At 37.0% G+C, this 21,977-nt stretch overlaps 1 protein-coding gene across 1 annotated transcript; it reads left to right on the forward strand.

The window, feature by feature from the left end:
* Positions 1–6,792: 6,792 nt before the first annotated feature.
* Positions 6,793–16,087, forward strand: LOC133859212 (uncharacterized). Its single transcript, XM_062294540.1, has 2 exons — positions 6,793–7,006; positions 15,015–16,087. The coding sequence occupies exons 1-2, from the start codon at positions 6,899–6,901 to the stop codon at positions 15,237–15,239; spliced, it is 333 nt and encodes a 110-aa protein (XP_062150524.1). The 5' UTR covers positions 6,793–6,898; the 3' UTR covers positions 15,240–16,087.
* The last annotated feature ends 5,890 nt before the right edge of the window (positions 16,088–21,977 follow it).

Consider the following 21,977-nt stretch of genomic DNA (forward strand, 5'->3'; position numbering starts at 1 on the left):
ATAATGAACGCATGCCAATTAAAGGGGAGGAGAGGGAGGGAGAGAGAGATCAGAGAGAACTTTCCGTACTGAAGAAAATAGCTAGGCTAGAAAAAATTTACGCAATCGCATGGCTAGCTACTACGTACGTACATGGCCATAAATAAAGATAGGTACTTAAACACCCAATTATCATGCAAATAATGATCATCAAAAGCAACACAAATGCCGAAAGTGAGAAAAAGGTCTAAGGGTAATGCTTGGGAGATTCTTCCGGAAAAAATGCTTCTCCTTGGCACACTTGTAATTATTAGAGAAGCACAATTTCAAGAATTTCTCCGTAGCACTACCCAATGGTCTAAAAAGGACGATGAGTCCAAATCAAAGTAAAATAATTGTTAGTGCACAAAAAAGTTATGTCTACGTCGCCACGTAGGTATTTAACATTCAACATCATTTTCCGTCCCGTCCGTACGACTAACATGCTGCAATGCTAATAATTAATTAACATGGTTAAGTGTTGTACGTAGACGTACATCTGCGCACCTTCCATTAATTATTGATCTAATTTTCGTACTATAGGATGATGAACATTGTAATTAAATAAAAGCAAGTGTAAAAGAAAGGAAAAAGGTAGTGATCAGGAATGTAACTAATTAAAAGACAGAAACATGCAAAGATAGAATTTATAAAGTAAGAAGAAAAGGAAGAAAAAGAGATTCTTAAACCTTCGATGTTGTTTTTCTATGTACTAGGTTTCGACACTACTTTTTATACATAGACGCCTGACGCCTGCCTTGCTTAATTTCTAAGCTAAGCCCCTCCGATCCCCACTCTCTCACCTTGCTTAATTTCTAAGCTAAGTCGCCCCTCGGCCCTCGCCCTACAAATAATTTTGATTCAGTGCTTGAGAAAAGAGGATATATACCTGCTTTTAAATATGCTTTCACATCTTGTACCGAAACACATTTGGTTTTGGTTTCCTTCTATTTTTTACACTATAGCTAGTAAAAGAAAGTTCTCATTGCTCCATCATCCATGACTGAAAATGTTTTCATTGATTCGTAAGTGTATCATATATGTCGAGTATAAAATATTTGATGCCTAATAACAAAGGTCATAAACATGATTAAGGACAATCTTTAAAGCACCACACATGACAATATATATAGCGTGTCCTTGAGAGAGAGAGAGAGAGAGAGAGAGAGAGAGAGAGTTGGTTTTGTTGCAAGAGCACTCGATCACAAAAATGGAACAATTAAGTGTATTATTGTGTTGAGAATAAGACTTATATATATATATATATATATATATATATATATATATATATATATATATAGTTAGTTAGTTAGCTAGCTAGCTAGTTTATTGGTTACATTCTATTGAAAAAATCACTACCATATTAGGGTACTGCTGAAACAGGAACGTCGTAATTCAGAGAATTTTCAAGAGTTAATTCAGAATATTTTCTCCAGTATGGAAATCGCCTAATATGACTAGTTCAGTATTACAAGTATCAAGAAAGGCAATTTTCGAAAGTCAAGAAAGATTCTGACGCACTTACAGCTCAGTAAAGGCAGTTTCCATTGTGACCGTCTGGACGGCTTGAGGAAGTGTCTGGATGCCCACCAGTGTACGAACAAGTGTCCGAACACCTCAGCAGACACCAATCACAAAGAACACATGTTCGCACAGATGTCCGGACAGCCCAGTAGACACCTAGACTCGAAAGCTCATGTTCGATGATGAGTCCGAACAGCAAACTGAAGGCTGCGAATAGTGAAAACAGCATGCAACTGTCTGGACCCTAGGGCTATGTCGTCCAAACGCACTACTGAAGACTTCTGAAGAAAAGTGTGTTATTGGAAGTCGGTTGTTGCTTGACGTCCAGACATCCTTTGTCCAAGTCCGGACGCCTCCTAGTGAAATCCGTATCAGTGTTGATTTAGGGTTTCTGAAGTCTATTTAAAGGGGCTTCTAAGCTATTGTTTTGTAAGGATTCGGTACTTAATTCATTGTGTTAAGAGATGGTGTTTAGGCAAAGATTGTGAGATCAGCTATGTAAAGGCCAAGAAAAATAAATAGGACATTTAGCAATTAATAAATTATATTTATTAAATAGATGTGACAAATAATAAGTTCTAAGTAGATAAATTTAAATGATTGGAATAAAAATGAGTTTAAGATAAAATAACGGAAATTTGAATAATAAAATACTACTAACAAGCCTTTAGGAAATACTAAATAGCTAATTGTATAGTAAGTGTAATTAAATTAAATGTGGGATTGGATGTTAATTATTAAATGATAAAATAAAATAACATGAGGTACTGCAGTAATTTGTAGAAAGTGTAGGGTTTAAAATAAAAATGGAGATCCCTTGAGCCGCATGTCAGCCTGTGATTGGCCTAAAGAGATATCCTTATCTCTACCCTCATCTTAGAAAAGAAAAAAAAAGAAAAGAAAAGAAAAGAAAAAGAACAAAAGGGCTAAGCCCTTTGACCGAATGCCCCCCCTCCCCCCCCCCCCCTTCCTCTTTTCTTTTCTTTCTTCTTTTTCCCTCCCGGTTGTAGCTCCCTTTCCCCTTCTCTCTTTCTGTTTTCTTCTTCCTTTCTTCTCTCTATTCCACACACTAACGCCCGAAAGAAGACAACAGACTGAGTGAGAGGGAGATGAGATCGAGAGAGTAAGACGGAGAGTGAGGGATCGAGATCGAGAGATTGAGAGGGAGATCAGAGAGAGACGGATTCTGGAGCCCGATCCTCCGGTGGGTGATGCCGACGAGACCAGAGAACGCCGGCGATGCGATCTCCGGTGAGGCCGTGAACCAGAGATGACCTGTAACCCGAAGTCCCAGAGACCCGATCCTCCATGGGCGTTCTCCGGCGAGTTTTCCGGCTGTCCAGTGAGGCGATTTCCGGCGGATTTTCTAGGAAAATCCTCTAGGTAATTTCTTGTTAATTTCTAGTTACTATTTTGTTGATTATGTGTTGATTAAAAAGTGGGTTAGTCTTGATTAGATTATTGATAAATTATACATGCTGTTTTAGGGATGATTTTATGATTTGGGAGTTGATTGATTGTGATTTTGATGAGTTGGAAGTTGATACCGGTTGGGGGTTTTGATTTTCTTTATTGGTGACCGAATGGGTATTGAGGTTTTGGATTGATTTTTAGTATGAATTCTAGGTTGTCATTGGCTGAGTTTGAAGCTTGAACTTAATGATGAGTTTTGGTTGCCTAGAAATTTAGTTTCGAATGGGTATGTAATTAAATGATTTTTGGTAGTTGCGATATGTAAATTAGTGTTGATGATAATTGAAGTTGGAATTAGGTGCTATAGATCTCGGCTGTAATAGTATTTATTAATGTTATTTTAGTCCTTTGATTTTCCATTAACGTTTGAGTTATTTGGATTGGGAAAGTTTTGGAATTATTGGTGATATGGAAGGGTATATTGATGGTGATCCAAATCTGAATTTGGGAATTATAAATTGAGTATTATGCATAAATGGAAGGGAGTTAAGGCTTTGATTGGTGTGCCTTTTCTAGTTAAGTTGTGATTCTTTGATGAAAGCTTAGCTCTTGGTGGCAATTTATCTTAATGAATTATGTTAGATTTTGTAATACAATTCTAGTCTTCATGTAAGTTATTGAGAATTGGTCTTGGTATGTAAATGAGGATTTTGATGATATGTTGGATAAGGTTGATTCAATTAAGTTAGATTCTTTATTTTGGTTTAATTGGATGCTTTAAGGACAATGGATTGTCAATTAGTAATTAAAGTCCTCATCTTGGTACTAAGTGGGGAATGAGAAATAAGATAAGGAAATTGGTTAGGTTGGTTTGTTGAGAAGAGCTTGGAGTTAATGTTTTAGATCATTTGGTGTAAATGGCAAATGTGGTTGAAATAAGGAATGAAAAATGTTATGTACGTATGGTTATGTGGTTTTGTGTACTAATAGATGTATTTGGTTATGTTTATGAGCTTTGGATGGTTTGGATTTTAGGTAAGGTATGAGAAGAATTAATGCATAAGGACACTAAGACAAATATGATAAATAGGTAAGTGTTGGGCGTTGGGTTCTATGAGCCGATTGATAGAACATATACTTAACTAGAAATAAATTAAGGAATGAGTAAATAGTGGGGGTGAATGGGTATAATAAATAAATGGAATACATAAGGATTATATAGCGTTGGAGCAATAGCCTATATACAAGGAATCACTAAGCGGCATCTTTATTCGTATTTGGATTAGGTTTTAGATTAGTGAGCATTTTATACGTGTATACACACACAAATGTATATACATGTACATATACAAGTATGTAAGTTAGATGTATATTACTAACTTAGTAAATAAATAAAATGTTATAAAAGCGGGGGTTAGCAATGATAATGTAATGCATCAACAATTGGTAACCTAATAAAATAATAAACCCACCTTAGTGTTAATAAACATGACATAATAGGAACCTAAACCTAAGCATTAATTTAATAATAGTTAAGATACTTGGCTAGACTTAGAAGTGGGTAATGCGATGCGTGAGCACGCGGGTAGCTTGTGTGTCATTAGGTCTAGAGTTCAATAGCATAGTCTAACGTCATAAATGTTTACAGGCTTGTGTCATCATTGGAGACTTTAATTGGTTCTCCAATGTTGTGTCCAAGTGACGAGAACCCAGTGGGATGTTCGAGTCCAGAGTCCAATGCAACCCAGGTGAGTATTCTACTCACTGAGAAAAGATATTTTTTCGTATTTTATAGAAATGCAAATGATATATGATTTTCTCACTGAACCGACGATATGTTAACATGTATGTTCTGGATGTTTTAAGTAGTTTCAATTATGTTGAAATATCAAGGATGTTACGAAATGATGCATGAATGAAATGTTTTGAACAGATTTAAAGTATCTGAAAGTGTGCTGGAGTTGGGATTTAATTATGCAAAGAAGGATGATAAAATTTTATGTTGATTGGTTTATCGTATTTGAAGAAAGCATAATTTGCAAAGAATAGGAATATAGTGTTAGAAAGCATGATTTGCAAAGAATAGGAGTATAGAGTTTGAATTGTAAAGCATAAAGCATGAACACATAATAATGGAAGAGAGCGTAAGGCTCATAATAATGAAGAGAGCGTAAGGCTCATAATAATCGAAGAGAGCGTAAGGCTCATAATAATCGAAGAGAGCGTAAGGCTCATAATAACGAAGAGAGCGTAAGATTCATAATAACAAAGAGAGCGTAAGGCTCACAATGAATAAGAAGACTATCATGAGCATGCATATCATTGTTTAAATTGTGTGATGTTTTCATGATAAGTATATTGTAGTTTTGCTAGACGTGTTAGTATGCATAAGAGTCTTGATAGAAAAAGAACTTATGTATATTGGTATCGGATGGTTGCATGATTTAAATGCCATTGTTTTTTATAATGAATCTTCTACGAATAATATTAGCTGCCTAGTATGTTAAAATGCCTTCTATTTGTTAGTGTATGCTATATCAGCTATGGGGATTTTCAAAACAGAAGTTTATAAAATTAGTAGCTGTTATAGTGTACGCATGACTAAAAAGGAAAAGTTGGTTCTTTGCGAAAACTCAGTGACTAGTATACCTCTGAGGTCTTAGTGTAATTATTTATGCTAAGGCGGTGGGCTCATAATTCCACCTATACGGATGTAGCAAACCCCCACAACCGTATAGATGATGTTTCTTTGGCTGCAGGTATTCCAGTCGTAGTATATGGTGTTGTAGAAGTATACTGAGGATATTATGATTGAAGCTCAACGCGACGGTTGTAATGTGTTAGACCGCGGGATGTCTATTCCTTTAGGTATTTTGATTATGGCTTGTGATGCTTGTGCCACATGATCTTTGTTAAGCCATTTATGTTATGTATTTAATTCGAGGAAAGATTTAATCATATAGTTATTTATTGGCTCTTTGTTGTAATTATTTGTGATAGGTGTATAAGATGTGACTTCCGCTATTAGGTTATGTTTTCCGCTGCATAGTTGATAGATGTTATACTCTGATTTGCCAGGTACATATTATGGGGTATGTACATATGTTGGCTTTGCGACATATCGTCGTGCCACTGTGAAGATCCGTTTATATTTTAAGGGATTAATGATTATGTGGATGTTTTGTATAAAAAAAAAAAAGAAAAAAAAAAAGGGTCATCACAAGCTAGCTCTCTTAGAGTTTTATTTGTGTGATTTGATCAACCCATTGAAGTTTAGTTTAGGGAGGAGTCCTAAGCTAAAGGAGTCCATTGAAGACCCCTTTAGATAAGAGGTCTGGTTGGGAAGCGTTCACATATAGGTACATGTCAGAGTTAGAGGTACGATTACTACATCGGGTTATGTGAGTACTGCTGCCTTGTAATTAGCTTTGTCTTTTGAATAGTGAATTTCCTAGGTTTGGCTGCCCCGGAGTGGTCTTTCTCTTTGTTGGTAAAGAGTTTCCACTTCGCTAACAAAATATTTGTCCTTTTCAAATTCCTCATTTAAATATTTTGTTGCATTATTGATCACACACATATAGGAGTTACATATTATATTTTTCATATATATAGGCTAATAATACAGATACACATATAAGTAACCAATGTGGACATACAATAACTATAAATCTAACAGCTTCCCTTAAACTCAAGATGGAGTGCAAGAGACCAACTTGAGTTTGGAGACAAGATAACGAAACAGTCCTAAAGGATGTGACTTTGTAAAGAGGTCCATGAGCTGATCATGAGACGTAATGGAATGAAGCTATAGTGAGCCCTAAAGAAGATGATGACAGACAAATTAAGTGATAATCAATCTCAATATATTTGGTCTATTCATGAAAACTATCATTATGGACAATCTGAATACTACTTTTGTTGTCACAGTATACAGGAGTAGCAGATGAGAGAGACACATCTTGCAATAGTCATCACAACAAAAGAAGCTAGCTCTGGAATGGTGTCAACTAGAGCACAATATTCTGCCACAATGCTAGATCGAACAACAATGGTATGTTTCTTAATTCGCCAAGAAATAAGAGAGGTGCCAAGTAGAAAACAGTAATTAGTGGTAGAGCGAAGATCTGTAAGATCACCTCCCCACTCGAAATTTTGTGCCTTGGTCAAATAAGCGATTCACAGTCAAAGTCACTCGTTGTCCAACGATCAACCTCAATCGATGCTTCCAGGGCTTGCTTAGAAACCTTCTCGACCTAACAGTGAGGGAATAAAGAAAGGAGTGCTTCTTGATACATCCCTTGTAAATTTAGCTTGAAGTTATGGAGTGCTTGTCATATATATATATATATATATATATATGACTTGCGTTCCATTAGAAACCGCTCCATTACTAGACGTCTATTCAGTTTTTATACCCACCTAAATGTAAACAAGATATGTTAGTTGCACAACAATGCTGATGTGTCCAGCATTTTCAATTTTTTTTTGGGATTTGATTCTTACACTACACCATCACAACAACCCCTCACATGAAGGTGGGCCCCAGTGTGTGGGGTCCACCCTCATGTGAGAGGTTATTGTGCAGTTGTTGTATTGATGTTGTAAATCTAACATTTTCCTTTTTTTTTTTTTAAAAAAAAAAATGCTTAACACATCAGCATTGTTGTACAATTGTTGTGTAAGAATTATGCAGCTAACATATCTCAATGTAAACATTGCATTCATAAAAAATTGATATAGATTTTTACCATTTGTTCAACCCTCTGGTGGTGTGATTTGGTTTCCGTGTTCTTATTGCTTTATTCATATTCAGTACTGATGCAAACAATCATTCTCTTCCCAAAAACTCTCAGTTTCAAACTTAGAATAGAACACGGAAAAGACATTTATTTTTGGGTTAAATACAATTCACCCCCTCAAAGTTGTCACCAATTTTCAATTTGGCTACCAAAGTTTGAAAATTTGCAATGTACCCCCTCAAAGTTTCAAAAATTGTCAATGCAGGCACTCCGTCACCCTCACTTGTTAAACCTGACAGAAAAGTGAACATGTGCGTGTCACATGACTTTTTTTTATGCAATTTTATCCATTTTACCCTCACTCCAAAACGACATTGTTTTGGAGTCCCCATTGGTATACACATCTTCCCTAAAACGTCGTCGTTTTCCTCATGTGCATCACGACAAACCAAACCATGCTGGAGACACCAGGCCACGCCGACGACAACCAAACAACGTCGAAAAACCAAACCACACTAGATCCAAAACCTCAACCAAGCAACGCCGGCAAACCAAACAACACCAGATCGAAGCTCCTAGATCTTAAGAGGACCCAGGCTTTCTTCACATCAAGATCATGAACTGGGATTCATCACTAGCTAGGGCTTTCAAATCAAAGCATGGGCATCTGGAACTAAGAGGAAGCCCAGAATTCTGAATCGTTAAAGAAGAAGAAGAAAAGATGGGTTCAGAGCTGCTCTTCAAAGGGCACGAGAACCAACCCGTGTCAGACGCGTAATCGCCCAAGCAACCGAAGCTGTGGCTCTCAGCGACCCACCCGATTCGCTACCTACTCCAAGAGCAACGCCTCGTCTTCTTCCTTGTAACGACCCACCCCCAACGACACAATATTGTCCGCTTTTAGCTTCCCCAAACCAGACTTTTCAGAAAGTCACCCATCCTGGTACTACTCTCGCAAAAGCTCGCTTAACTGCAGAGTTCTGATAGATTTATGTTCATCACAGCTTTAAAATGCGTTGTGTCAATAATAGTGTGTTTATATATATAAGCACATTTTCATTCCTAAGCGATGTGGGATGTCACAATCACCCCCTTGGGACCCAGTGTCCCTACTGGCGACCCTCATGGGATCACCCCATTCTTGGTGTCCCAACGAGTGCCCACTAGCGACCCCCATGGGCTTGTGCGCACTCCCCCATCTCAGGCTAGGCAATTGCTCTGATAGCATTTGTTACGACCCACCTTCAATGATACATTATTGTCAACTTTTGGCTCCCCAAAACCAGACTTTTCAGGAGGTCACCCATCCTGGTGCTACTCTAGCAAAAGCACGCTTAACTGCGGAGTTCTGATAGGTTCATGGCCATCACAGCTTTAAAACGCATTGTGTCAAGAAGGGTGTGTTTATTCATATAAGCACATTCTCATTCCCAAGCGATGTGGGACGTCACAGTCCTTGTCGGCATTGCCATAGCCACCCTCCTCCCCCACTCTCCCTTAACTCATTTCTCCTACGGGCACGGATCATACAACCTAATCCACGCCACAGACTTCATATCTAACCCGAACTGGGAGACCCAGCACCACAGGCCTGCCCTGTACGAGCACCGGTCCGCGTTCCATCATCGGGGCCACCGGCACCATCCCCACCGTCTCCGTATCCATCGGCGGCACCCTACCTCCAACACAATTACAATCCCCTCCAACACAATCACAATCTCATAAACCCTTTCATGAAATTAGATTTGAAATCTTGGATTTATAAAATTGTTTCCAAACTTTTTGAATGTTCCAACTGCAAATACAGAATCTGAAAAAAAACAGAAGAAAAAATTGGTGCACTTAATTGGGGAAGTTACCCAGCTTTTACCACCGAGTGTGCATGGGTTTTCTTTTTTCAAACAGACAAAAGAGATGGTGACGAGTTCTTTGCCTAGTTTTGAATCGGTGCATTTCCTGCAAAATGCGTTGAAATCTTTGCTAGAGCGTTCGAGTTCTTGGTGATCAGTCTATGATGATGACTGTAATTGCTTTTGCTTTTTTTTTTTTTTTTTCAATGCAAATTTGTCTAAAACACGAGTATTTTTTTTCAAGAGAAAAAGGGTAATTTAATAAGCTAAAATAAGGTTATAAAGGAGACATTATGACCAAACAATGCACATGACATGCATGTGTTCACTTTTCTGTCGGGCTTAACGGGTGAGGGTGACGGAATGCCTACATTGACAATTTTTTAAACTTTCAGGGGGTATATTGCAAATTTTTAAACTTTGGTAGCCAAATTGAAAATGGGTGACAACTTTGGGAGGGGAGTGATTTGTATTTAACCCTTTATTTTTTATTATATTACTATTTTTCATTTTTCCCTTTTTGTCTTTATTTTATGTGGTTCTGTTCTTCTGTTTTTTATTATTGTCCTTATTTTTTGTTCTAATTTATAAATTATTTTTTCTTCAATTATTTTTTTGGTAAATTTAACATTGAATTCAGAAAATGATGGTGAGAAAGAGATTTTGATATATTCTTTTGTTTTAGTCCTTATTTTTTGTTATAATTTGTATTATTATTATTATTTGTTTTTTTTTTTTTTTAAATTGCAAACACAATTTTCAAAACCCAATCAAAATTAATACTAATATAATATAAATTAACTTTCTTTTCCGTACACTTTTTATGTTCCAATGAAATTCATAGATATAAAAAGAAGTCATGTCAAATAGATAATAATAATAACTTTGATTGGGTTTTGGAAAATGTGTTTGTAGGGGTCGTATTCAAGGAGAATGGTAAATAATCTATTTGTTTGTCTTTATTCTCTATGGTTCTGTTCTTCAGATTCCATTTCTTGCCTTTTTCTTCTAATTCCTAAATTATTTTTAACTTTTGTTCTAAAAGTAGTTTATTTTATGTTGAAAAAATATCTATTTGATAGGACTTTTTCCTATACTATGAATTTCATTGGAACCAGAAAAAGTATACGGAAAAGGCATTTCTTTTCTATATATATTAGTATTTTTCATTTATTTTTGGCTTTTTATTGTTTGTGGTTCTATTCTTTTGTAATTTGACAATAAATTCAAGGAAATGATGGTGAGCGAGAGAGCTTACTACGTTATTTTTGGCACAGTGTATTAACCATATTAATATTATTATTAATTTTCGTGAGACTAAAGTATTTTGTAATGGAGAGGAAGTGGTATTATGGTTGGGATATGATGAATTGTTTTGTTGGTTGGGTTTTGTTTATGCTGTTGAGTAAAGATATAGGGACATGTTAAGCATTTATCCTCTAACCATCTCTTACCCATTTGCATACAATTTATGTTTTTTGTTTTTTATTTTCTGTTCTAATTTATATATTATTTTGTATTGAGATTGATTGTTTTTCCTTTTGAAAATTTTACACTCAATTCATGAAAATGATGGTGAGATAGGAGAGTTTCCTATCGTTATTTTTGATACCAGGTATGACAATCTTTTAGTCTACGAAGTTATTTATTGAATTTTTTTTTCTCTTTTTTTTTTTTTTTTTTTTTTTTTTTTTTTTTTTTTTTTTTTTTTACTTAATTGATGGACAACATTGGTTTTTAAGGTTTTTTAAATGGATTATGATTTTTTTTCCTTATAATTTTTATTGAGATTTTGGTAGACAATTAGTTAATTGAGTGAGGGGAAAGAAACGTCCTCGGGACATCCGATAAAAAAATTGGAACGATACAGAGTGAGGGGAAAGAAACTTGTTACTCATAATCTCTTTAAGACCTTTCAAGTAAATTACAATGAATAAAAATACCGCGTATAGCGCGGGTTATAAACTAGTTGCTCTAGAAGTTCAATCTGAGCACTCACAATAGCTTTCTTATAACCTATTACATTCCCTAAATATAGAAAAAAATCTATAAAAAGAAATACAAAAAGTAAGTTAAGTAACATGCTGCAGCTTCTTTAAACATTGGGTATGTTACTGTGCTACCCAATGCATTGGGTACTTTAGCTTCCCTAGAGCTTTCCTATCAATTATTTTAACATACAATATTTCTTTCTCCTATTTTTGCCTTTTATTGGGGACTTAATTGGGATTTTGTAAAAAATGTGAAAGTATGCAGGGAACTTGTATTTTGTGTGTGTGTGTGTGTGTATATATATTAATGGCATAGGGAAAGATAAATGAAGATATTGTGAAATGTATTTGGATAGGAAAGAAAAAAATAGTTTTGTTTACTAAATTTAGAAAAAATAAAAAAGAAAGCTGTTGTGAGTGCTCTAAGCACTTGACAATGTATTTAATTTGGTTAATAAGATAATTTTGTAAAAAAAAAAAATCTTAAGAAAATAAAATAAAATAAAGTTATTTGTTATAACTATATTCGTAATCGACTTGTCACTTGTTTACAGGAAAAGTTCGTATAATTGGGAAATAGTTTAGAATTTCTCCTGAAGTGTATAATCTTATATTAGAAAAGGTAAAATGATATTTCATGAGAAAAAGAAAAATTCCTCCAGGAAAGCAGTTAGTAACGGAGTCTATAGCTTCTTTTTTTCTTTGCGGGAAATGAAAGAATTATTTTTACAGTTTCTTTTCTTTTCTGTTAATCAGACATTCTTTTCAAGAATATTAGTGTACAGACCATTAAATCCTTGGAATGTGAGAAAGGAATTAAGTTTAAGTTTTTGGTCATACCAATCCTTTTGGATGTGAAGGCTCAACACCCACAAGCTTGTGGCAACAAAATTGGGAGGTGGATATAGTGGTGGCCACAGTATTGAAAGTTATTGAAATTGTATTATATTTTTTGGACATTCCAAAAATGGATTAGGGAACTAACAATACAGGGATATGAAAGACATAATAAATAATAGATAAGGAAAAAAAAAAGTGCAACAAGTTCTAGATTGCAGAATTCATCACTCCTATTCCAAATATTCACAGGAAATCAAGTTCATCGATCAAGACACCAATTAAGTTGATCTTTAAACAAAACAATGTAAGTCACTCAAAGTGAGAGTGTTTGAAGTTATATGTAGGGGTGAGCATTAGTCCCTTGAGTTCGTATTAACTAGGTTCTGAGGATTGAACTGGCGTGGCAAGAGCTACACCACATATTTTATTTTATTTTTTCTAGAACAGGACGCAAGGGCAGAGAAAAAAGCGGAAAAAAAAAAAAGAAAAAAAAAAGAAAAGAGAAAACAAGAGGGGATCGGAAACCACACACACCGGCCGACCACCCCACGCCGGAAACCCGCCCACGCGGCCGTCCCGAGCGTATATCCGGCCGTCTAATGAGTAGATCTGGTAGATCCGGGCGTCCAACGAGTAGATCCGGCTCTCCACCTCCCTCCCTCTTGTTCTCTTAACCATCTCCGGCAGATTCACCGGCCGAAAACCCGCCCACACAGCCGTCTCGGCCGTCCAACAAGTAGATCCGGCTCTCCTCCTCCCTCCCACTTGTTCTCTTCACCATCTTCGGCAGATTCAACGGCCGGAAACCCGCCCACACAGCCGTCCCGAGCATAGATCCGACCGTCCAACGAGTAAATACGAGCATAGATCCGGCCGTCCAACGCGTAGATCCGGCACTCTCTTCTCCGGCCGTCCCAAGCGCTAGCGATACCCTCTTGTTTTTTTTTCTGCTTTTTTCTTCCTTAAGGTTAAACGTGCCTCGTTTCTAAAAAAAAATAAAAAAATATGTGATGCACCTGTTGCCACGTCAGGGTGTAAAAATTGGATGTAAGTGTAGTATTTTTCTAAAAATTAGAGTTAAATACTCTATTGGTACCTGAATTTCAAACTTTTTTAAATTTAGTACTCTGATTTTTATTTGTTTTATACGAAGACCTGACTTTAGGGATAAAAACCACTTTGGTACTTTTGTTACATTTGTCGTCCAAATATAAACGGCCTGTTACGTGTCAACTGCTTAGAAGTTGACACAGGGCATTATATAAAAGATTAAACCCAATCTCTATAGTATTTTTCCCATAAAATTTTAAGGGTAAACTACTTTTACTCATCTCAATCTATTATCCAGCTTGCAACGTCCCCATAACCCTTTAATATGATTAATGTGTTCCGTAACTCAAAATGAAAAAAATACCTCGCGTATGGTTAAAAATTCTGAAAAAAATGAAAAAAGAATATAGAAAAAGAGTAATGTTTCTTACACAACTCTCACACAATTTTTGCACAACTCTAACTACTTTTTGTTATGATCAACCATTGGATTTGTTTTCCAACATGTGGGTCCTAAATATTCAATGGCTGATTTTAAAAGAAAGTTGTTAGAGTTGTGTAAAAGTTGTACAAAAATTGTGTAAGAAACATTACTCATAGAAAAAAGGCATTACCTCGGTCTACTCTGTATATTTATATTCCTTTTTTATGCATGGTGTTTTTGTTATTTTAGGGGCAGAAAGAGAACTTTGTAACCCCATGGTAAAAATTGGTATGCCAAATCAAAGATTGGGAACATTGTAAATTGTGTGATAGAGTATTGGAGGGTAAGTGCAATTTTCCCAAATTTTAATGTTTGTTTCTCTCATCTGTGTGTGTCAGATTTAAAAATCTTGTGGACTTAAGTTGTTCATAGATTTAGTTCCAATCTTCCACTATCAATTCGACGCTGCGTCCAGTGCTCCAGTGAAACTTTTCAAGTCAATAATTTCTTTTTCATTTTTCCTGAACACCAAAGGATGACCGTTAAGCAGCTGAATGGAGGCGTGCACGTGCACATGCACACACTCTTGTTTTGCAGGGCTGCATCTGCAAGCTTAGTGGCAAGAAATTGATGATATATGAAGAATGTATGACAAACCAACCTCCTGAAATTGGAAGTTCAAATTTGTCGAGTTTGAAGGGATCTTTGGTTCTCTCGACGATCGAGAACATTCATATATGTAGCATAGATGATACTCAAAAGCTTCTTAGGCTAAAGAATCTTCCATTGATCTATTTCCTTTAGAAAATGAAAGTGTTCCATATGAATGAAAAAGGTGCAAGGACATGCTCTCTGTAATAAAAGTTTGTACAACCCAAAACCCATAGGCAACGTACTCACACTTGCACACTAGTGTTTTCAGTTCTGTATATATATATAGTCAATCTCATCGCTACATTTGAGTATCATGAAATCTTTAAACTCTGGAGCTTTAATTATTTGTTAGTGTACAATGCTGCAATTGAAGATGTTTTCAACATGATATTTTTTCTTGTCTGCCAAAACAGAGACCTTTCATGAGTTACTTGTAACCAGCCATCTGCTTACTTTGCTTTTGTAAATAATCTCTTGCATTTCAGATTATTTGACTGCTTGAGTTGTACAGGTGCATGGACTTCCAGTTGAATATCTAAACCATGGGGAAGCAGAATCTCTAGTGCCAGTTTGGTTGAAAGCTATTGCTGGTGCAGCCTCAGACTATCTTGAGAGCAAAAGCTGTGATGGGGGAAGAAGTAGTTATGGGCACATGCAAGGGAAAGGGGGAAGAGTTCTAAAGCGCCTAGTCCGCGAGTTTGCCGATAGTCACCGTAATGTCCCAAATTTGACTTGACTGCAGCAAAACAATTCTGTTATGTTGTATAGAGCTGATCCAGTCAGCTTCAAGAGCTAACCGAGCCTTCTTCCAGTGGCTGACAGCACCTGTAACATTTGTAAATTGATTGCTTGCTCTAAAGGTTGGTCAATTAATCTTGGATTGAGATTCCCGGCAATCTCTCAAAAATTGCCCAGCCACAATTTCTCCAATCTAAGCCGTCCATTTAAATCCATTTAAAATAACGGCTATTAAGACGCCACCTCATCTATCCGCGTCAAACCTCAGAAAAAACATCTTCTTCCTCTTCAAATACGGTCTGCGTCTCGCTCTCTCTCTCTCTCTCTCTCTCTCATTCTTCTCCTCCTGATTCCTTTCTTTTTTTCTTACCCATTCTCCTTTCTCCTTTGTCCTTTCTCCTAAGTCCTGACCCATTCTTCATTTTCCTTTCTCCAGAAAAAATCACTTGATGCGATGGAGGTAAGGTTTTAGGCAAAATTTTTTGGGATGATACCTATACCTTTGCCGGAAAAAGTCGTCTGATACCTGTACCTTTGCCCGGCGATTTCCTCAACCTCCTGGGATCGCGATTTTCGCGAGGCTCCGGAGCCCCCAGTTCCAGATCTGGACTCGCCTGGAGCGGTGTGAGTGGTGGACATGAAGCGGCTAGATCTGGACTCACCTGGACGTTCTTCCCCCCTCCAACTCGACCTATATTTTTTTTGTTGATTTTTGTTTTGGAGGTAGTTCATGGGTTGTTTGTCTGATTTGTGGGTTGTTCTGGGTTTGCTTTTCTCCCATACCCTTTGTTTGGTTACCGAGAAAGTGGAAGGAAACCAGAAGATTTAAAATTGCTTCTCTCTGTTGGTTTGTAATCCTCACCTCTTTCCCTTTTTCTTTTTTTTTTTTTTTTTTAAAAAAAAAAGTTTAATGTTATTTACTTATTTTTTTTGGAGAAATATCATTGTTTAGGTTTTGTGATGATGGTTGCGATAGACGCCATTGATTATTATGCTTTTGCACAAGTGGCATGTGTAGGCATCTCTGATTCATTGTTTATTGAGTCAAGGGTGTTTTGGTGCAAGGAGCTTGGGCAGGGGAAGCAATCAAGATAGTGGTGACTACAACAGCGTGTTTCACGATGAGACAAAAACACTAAGAGCACTCACATTGGATTGTGTATATTTCAATCTAAAATAGCTAATCATAACTCACTTTATATAGTTTAGCTAATGAATTTTAAAAGGTACATTCCATCCGATTATCTATTCTTAACTCTATATTCTTATTTTACTCTTATTTTATTCTTTTTATCTCTTTTCTACTTTTTGTCATTTTACTTTTTTCACTTTTTTGTATGTAGAAACAATAAAATAATAGATAGATTGGTGAATAGTGCAACTCCACATGTAGAGTTGCACTATTCACAAATCTACCAAAACTTTACTTTAGATTTAGGATAGATAATCTAATGGAGGGTGATTTTAGAAGTTTTGTTATGTATTCTAGCTAAAAGTGACTTTTAGATAACCCAATGGGATTGCTCTAAGGCAATCAAGCATCTACAGATAGGTAGAAATATTAATGGGTCATAACTTAGGTTTTTTATCTGAGGGTCATTTGAGCCATTTAGGCTCTTTAGTTTTGCCAATCAACTTTTTTTCCTTGTTATGGTTTCAGGAAAGTATGTACTTTTTGAGGTGTCATTTTACACAACTGGCATTGGTGAGACTTGTTTGTGTTGTTTCTTGTTTGGGTATAGCCATGTTGCTTTTTCCCCTTGAATGAGTTTTATTATGCAATTTCAATATTGTTCTTTATGCTGGTCGTATTCTTTCTTCCTTGACAAATACGACACAATAAAATGATCAGAAACCAAACTTAAAAAAAAAAAAAAAATGAAACCAGGAAGTTGAGAGAACGATACACTAGGGGGGTTTTAAGATCACTAATAGGAACTACTACTACAACCACATATGTAAGATGGAGGTAAAGCCGAAAAACAGAAAATATGGAGAACGATACTCCGTTATTATCTGAAGTTCTCATTTACGAGTTAAATTTGCAGCGGTAGGATAATCCTTATTTCTCGAGCGTTCACAATCTACCAGCTTGATATTTATGCCAAAAGGCTATAAATTAGCAAACTAGCTAAAATAACATAAAGATGCAAAGTCTTCCGTTCATCTACAATCGATCAACCTCTTATCTTGATCAAACAGTTCTGAATCATAGCATTGCATAGGCAGTTGTGGCTCCTTATCTTATGTTATATAGACAAGTTACACAAAATGAGAAAGACACTAAAATTACACAAAATGATCTTTTAAACTTGACAATATTAGATCCTCCTCCAAACAATGCCAACCCACCAAAAATCTTAATCTATGCCACTATTCAAACTTCACCACCATATCGAGCCTTTTGAAATGCTTTCAAGTGACGATAAAAAATTCAATGTCCTGAATATATTTTCAAAATTAAAGTTAATTTTCAAATCAATAAGTGCTAAAAAATTTCTTCCCATTCATAAGTTTGTTACTAAAAAAATTCTTGAGATTCATATATATATATATATATATATATTTGTTGTATTAGTAAGAGGTGTTGTAAAATTGAACCCATCAATTACCTTAAAAAAAAAAAAACAGTTGTCCACATAACTTTATAAATAAAACATATATGTTGGCAGTTCAGACACTTCGATGAAGCAGCTGGTCAAACTGATAATTATGTTAAGCAGTTTCTCAATTTCAGTCCTATTCAAATGTGCCAGAACATTCACAAACTGGAGGAGGGTACAGACTAACTGGAGACCTTTAAAAACATAATTATAATAAAAAGGATTAAAGGAACCAGCAACTTTAAAGGTTAAATTGACAAGCAAAGTCCATGCTATGTCTGCAATTTTGGCCACGTTAAAACACAGCAAAACAAGTGCACATCAAATACATCTCCCTCTTAGTCCAGTATTTCATTTTCCAATAGAACTTTTTGGTTGATCTCTTAAAAAACAAGGGCATGAAAAAAAAAAATAAAAAAATCACTTGTTTATGTTGGGAAAGAGTAGAGAACACCCAAACAAAAATCAACAAAAAAGAAAAAGAAAAAAAGAAAACTGCGGGTTTGTGGTTGATTGAGCAGAGGCTGAAGCAGCCATGGAGAGAGGTCGAGTTGGAAGGGAGAAGAATGTCCAGGCGAGTCCAGATCTGGTCGCATCATGTCCCCCACCCACACCGCTCCAGGCAAGTCCAGATCTGGAACTGGGGGCTCTGGCGCCTCGCGAAAAACGCCGAAAATCACGGTCCCAGGAGGTTGAGGAAATCGCCGGGCAAAGGTACAAGTATCAGGCGACTTTTTCTGAAATTTTCTAGCAAAGGTACAGGTATCATTCCAAAATTTTCTGCCTAAAACCTTACCTCCATGGCATCAAGCGATTTTTTCTGGAGAAAGAAGAATGGAGAATGGGTCAGGAGAAAGGACAAAGGAAAAAAGAGAAAGGAGGATGGAAAATAGGTAAGAAAAAAAGAAGAGAAAAGAATCAGGAGAAGAATGAGAGAGAGAGACGGAGAGACGCATACCGTAGTTGGGGGAGTGAGAAAATGTTTTTTTTTTTTAGATTTGACGCGGATCGATGAGGTGGCGTCTTAATAACCGTTATTTTAAATGAATTTAAATGAACGGCTTAGATCAAAGAAATTGTGATTGGGCAAGTTTTGAGGGATCGCCGGGGATCACCATCCATTAATCTTGGGGCCTATTATTTGAGCGATGTCCCTACGTATATATTTTGATTATTCTTCTGTAGTCTTGTACTACATGTCCCCAATTTTGTCCTATCCCCGGAGGAGATTAGAATTTATTCTGTTTCATTTTATTTTATTTTATTAATTATTCATTTTCAGCACGGATCAGATCCCTATGTCAAAAGATGAGGATACAGACAGTTGAAAAGTGATGATATTTATTGTTCTAATTCTGCATTGATGTTACGTAGAAGGCCAGTAAAACATGATTTTCGCTTGCTGACTTAGCTGTGGAATATATTTCATAAAAAGGTTTGGAGGTGACGCACTCCTCCCCATTTCTTTGCGTGCTAGAATGCATGCGGGAGCTTACTCAACTTATTTACCAATACCATCCGGTGTACTTTTGGCATCATCATACGGATAGGGATCCACTGGTATTAGCTGTTCAAATTGCTAGGGCATCTATTGCTAAGAGTGCCCGTGTGGGCATTAGCTGACCAATAAATTTTAGACTGTATATATGACCACTTATACGAATAGTTAGGTCTTACATAAGGCTTCTCACAATAGTTATCCAAACGCACAAATTGCTATCAATTTAAGTAGTTAATTGATGTGCATCCCAATCTGGATATGCAGGCATCTCCTCAAAGTGTTGGATAACATATTTGTTACATATTAGGGGAAAGTACATTTTACCCCTCCTGATATATCTACGTATTGGCAATTTGACACCCAATGTTTAAAAATTGGTAGATGACCCCCCTAATATAACAAATTTTAGCACTTTAAACCTTCTGTCAACTTAATCTGTCCAAAGAGACAGAAAAGATGTCACGTGCGTTGTACATGACCACTTAAAGCTCAGCTTTTCAAAAATACCCTTGTTCAAAACGGTTTTCACACTTGGGACCATCTTCAAGCTCTCCTCTCCCAAGCTCTAGCTTTGCCATTCTCCTGGAACATTCCAATCAGTCTCCTGTGTTTGGGTCCTCGAGAGGCTCCATCCTTTGACTCGGTTTCTGCAGCGTGCCTACGACCCCGACTCAGGCTGCCCCTCCCCGTCTTGGAATCGGGTACCTTGCTATCTGGGAGCCAAGTTGCCATCAGCGAGCTCTCCAACTTCGCCAATGACTTACCGGTGAGGCTCATCATCGGCACCAACAACTTCAATATTCACTGTATTCGCAATATGTATCACATTTTCACTGAGATAGCCTTCACCTTCACCGCCGCATATTCGATCTCTTTGACAAGAACAATGATGGCATCATCACCATCGATGAACTTTGCCGAGCCCTGAACCTTCTTGGCTTGGAAACCGACCTCTCCATTTTTCATGTTCAACAACAGACGTGTATAGAAAGTCCCAAGAAGTGAAAACGCAGCGTTTGTATTATTTCCCTCCCTGATTTCCTACAAGCCTGGTTTTGTTCAGTTCTGCTACGTAGTGCAGTACAAGAATCTGTTCGAAGAAAAATAGGGATAACAAATAACCTGAGAACCTGTTGTACGTGACCAACACTTGATCTCAACCATCCATGATCAGCTCAGTGTAGTTCTTCACCCCTTTTGCTGCCCCGGAATCCTCTAAGCATATGCACTTCCTTAGACTTTGGAAGGCCTTCCAATCAATCCAAAGAGCGTAGTAATCCTCTGGTTGGCCAAGGGATCCTGACATCAAATGGAGCAAAATGTGCTCACCAGAGGAAAATCATTGCTCCCGAACTATACATGGAGAAGGTTAAGGTATATATGCTTCATATTTAACGTACATGACTACACTTTTCTGAAAAATATAAAGTTAATGCTAATGAATGTGATTCCAATATGTAGGGCATGATGAACATAATGGTGCGGTCGTCAATGACAGTAGTGAACTCATGGAGGGCAGAAAGTGAGGGTGGAGTTGCAGATATTCACATTGATGAATATATGAGAAGGCTTTTCGGAGATGTGATTTCAAGAGCCTGCTTTGGGAGTTAAAGATTTAGGATAAGAACTAATTTGGTTAACTTACGAAAGTCAGATAAAAGCTGTTATTTATAGAGTTACATGTATACTAGTTTGGGAAGCTAGTACAAGGTTTTTACAACAACAGAAAATGAGTGAACATGAGATGTTATAAAAGAGGAAAAATGTGTCTGCTGAGTTTGAGGAGCAGAGATGAATCCAGGAAACATGGAGACCATATTGGGCAGCAGGATTTCAGGAGGAAATTGTGCTAAAGTCTGCTGCTATGCTATTGTTCACAGGCCGGCTGGTCAACATGAAATGTAGGGTCCTTTTGCTGATTTTGAGGCTGGTCTTGAGAAGAAGTGAGCTGCTGCTTTTATCCTTTAACTGGGAGCAGCTATTCCAAAGGGGAAGAGGTATTTTTAAAGCTTAGAGTACTTCAAGAGCACATGTCTAAAAAGGTTGCAAAGGGCATTCCTGTAGTGAGGTTTAATCTTTTCCAACCCAAGCACTTGCAGAATCTTCCAACTAAGAGTAACAGAGAAACACGGAGGCTAGAAAAAAAGGTCCGAACTTTGATTCTCAAGGCAGTGAAGGAAGGAAAGGAAGCGGCAACAGGGAACAATCATCAAGATGGAGCATTACTTGAACTGGGCACAAGCTTTAGGCTCAGCATGGGCCTTCATGTTGCTTGTGGGTCTCATTTGTTGCTGCCTCGCCACCAACAAGGCAGCACATGTGGTCATTTTCATCATCTGTTCTCCCCTGTTTTATAGTGTGCGAATAGATGATCTATTTTTGCAATTGGAGCTCATTTTCATCATCTCTTTCTCTGTTTTTGCAATTCTCATGCAACTTCTAGACTACCTTGACTGAATTAAGCCAGCCATAACTAGAACTAGGCTTGACAATTCGGGTTGCCATGTCAACCCATTTGGTTGGCGTGTCAACCTATCGGGTTAGCGTGTCAACCCATTTAACTAATTTGGTAAAAAATGTATAATTATCGCGTCATAAATATGTTATAAATGGGTTGATGGTGATAAACTGG

This window comes from Alnus glutinosa, chromosome 2, assembly GCF_958979055.1.
Source record: "Alnus glutinosa chromosome 2, dhAlnGlut1.1, whole genome shotgun sequence".
Classification (NCBI taxonomy): Eukaryota; Viridiplantae; Streptophyta; class Magnoliopsida; order Fagales; family Betulaceae; genus Alnus; species Alnus glutinosa.

Coding starts and splice junctions, on each gene's coding strand:
- LOC133859212 (XM_062294540.1), top strand. CDS start 6,899: ATGAGAGAGACACATCTTGCAATAGTCATCACAACAAAAGAAGCTAGC. Junction 7,007..15,014: donor TGCTAGATCGAACAACAATG/GTATGTTTCTTA, acceptor TGAGTTGTACAG/GTGCATGGACTTCCAGTTGA.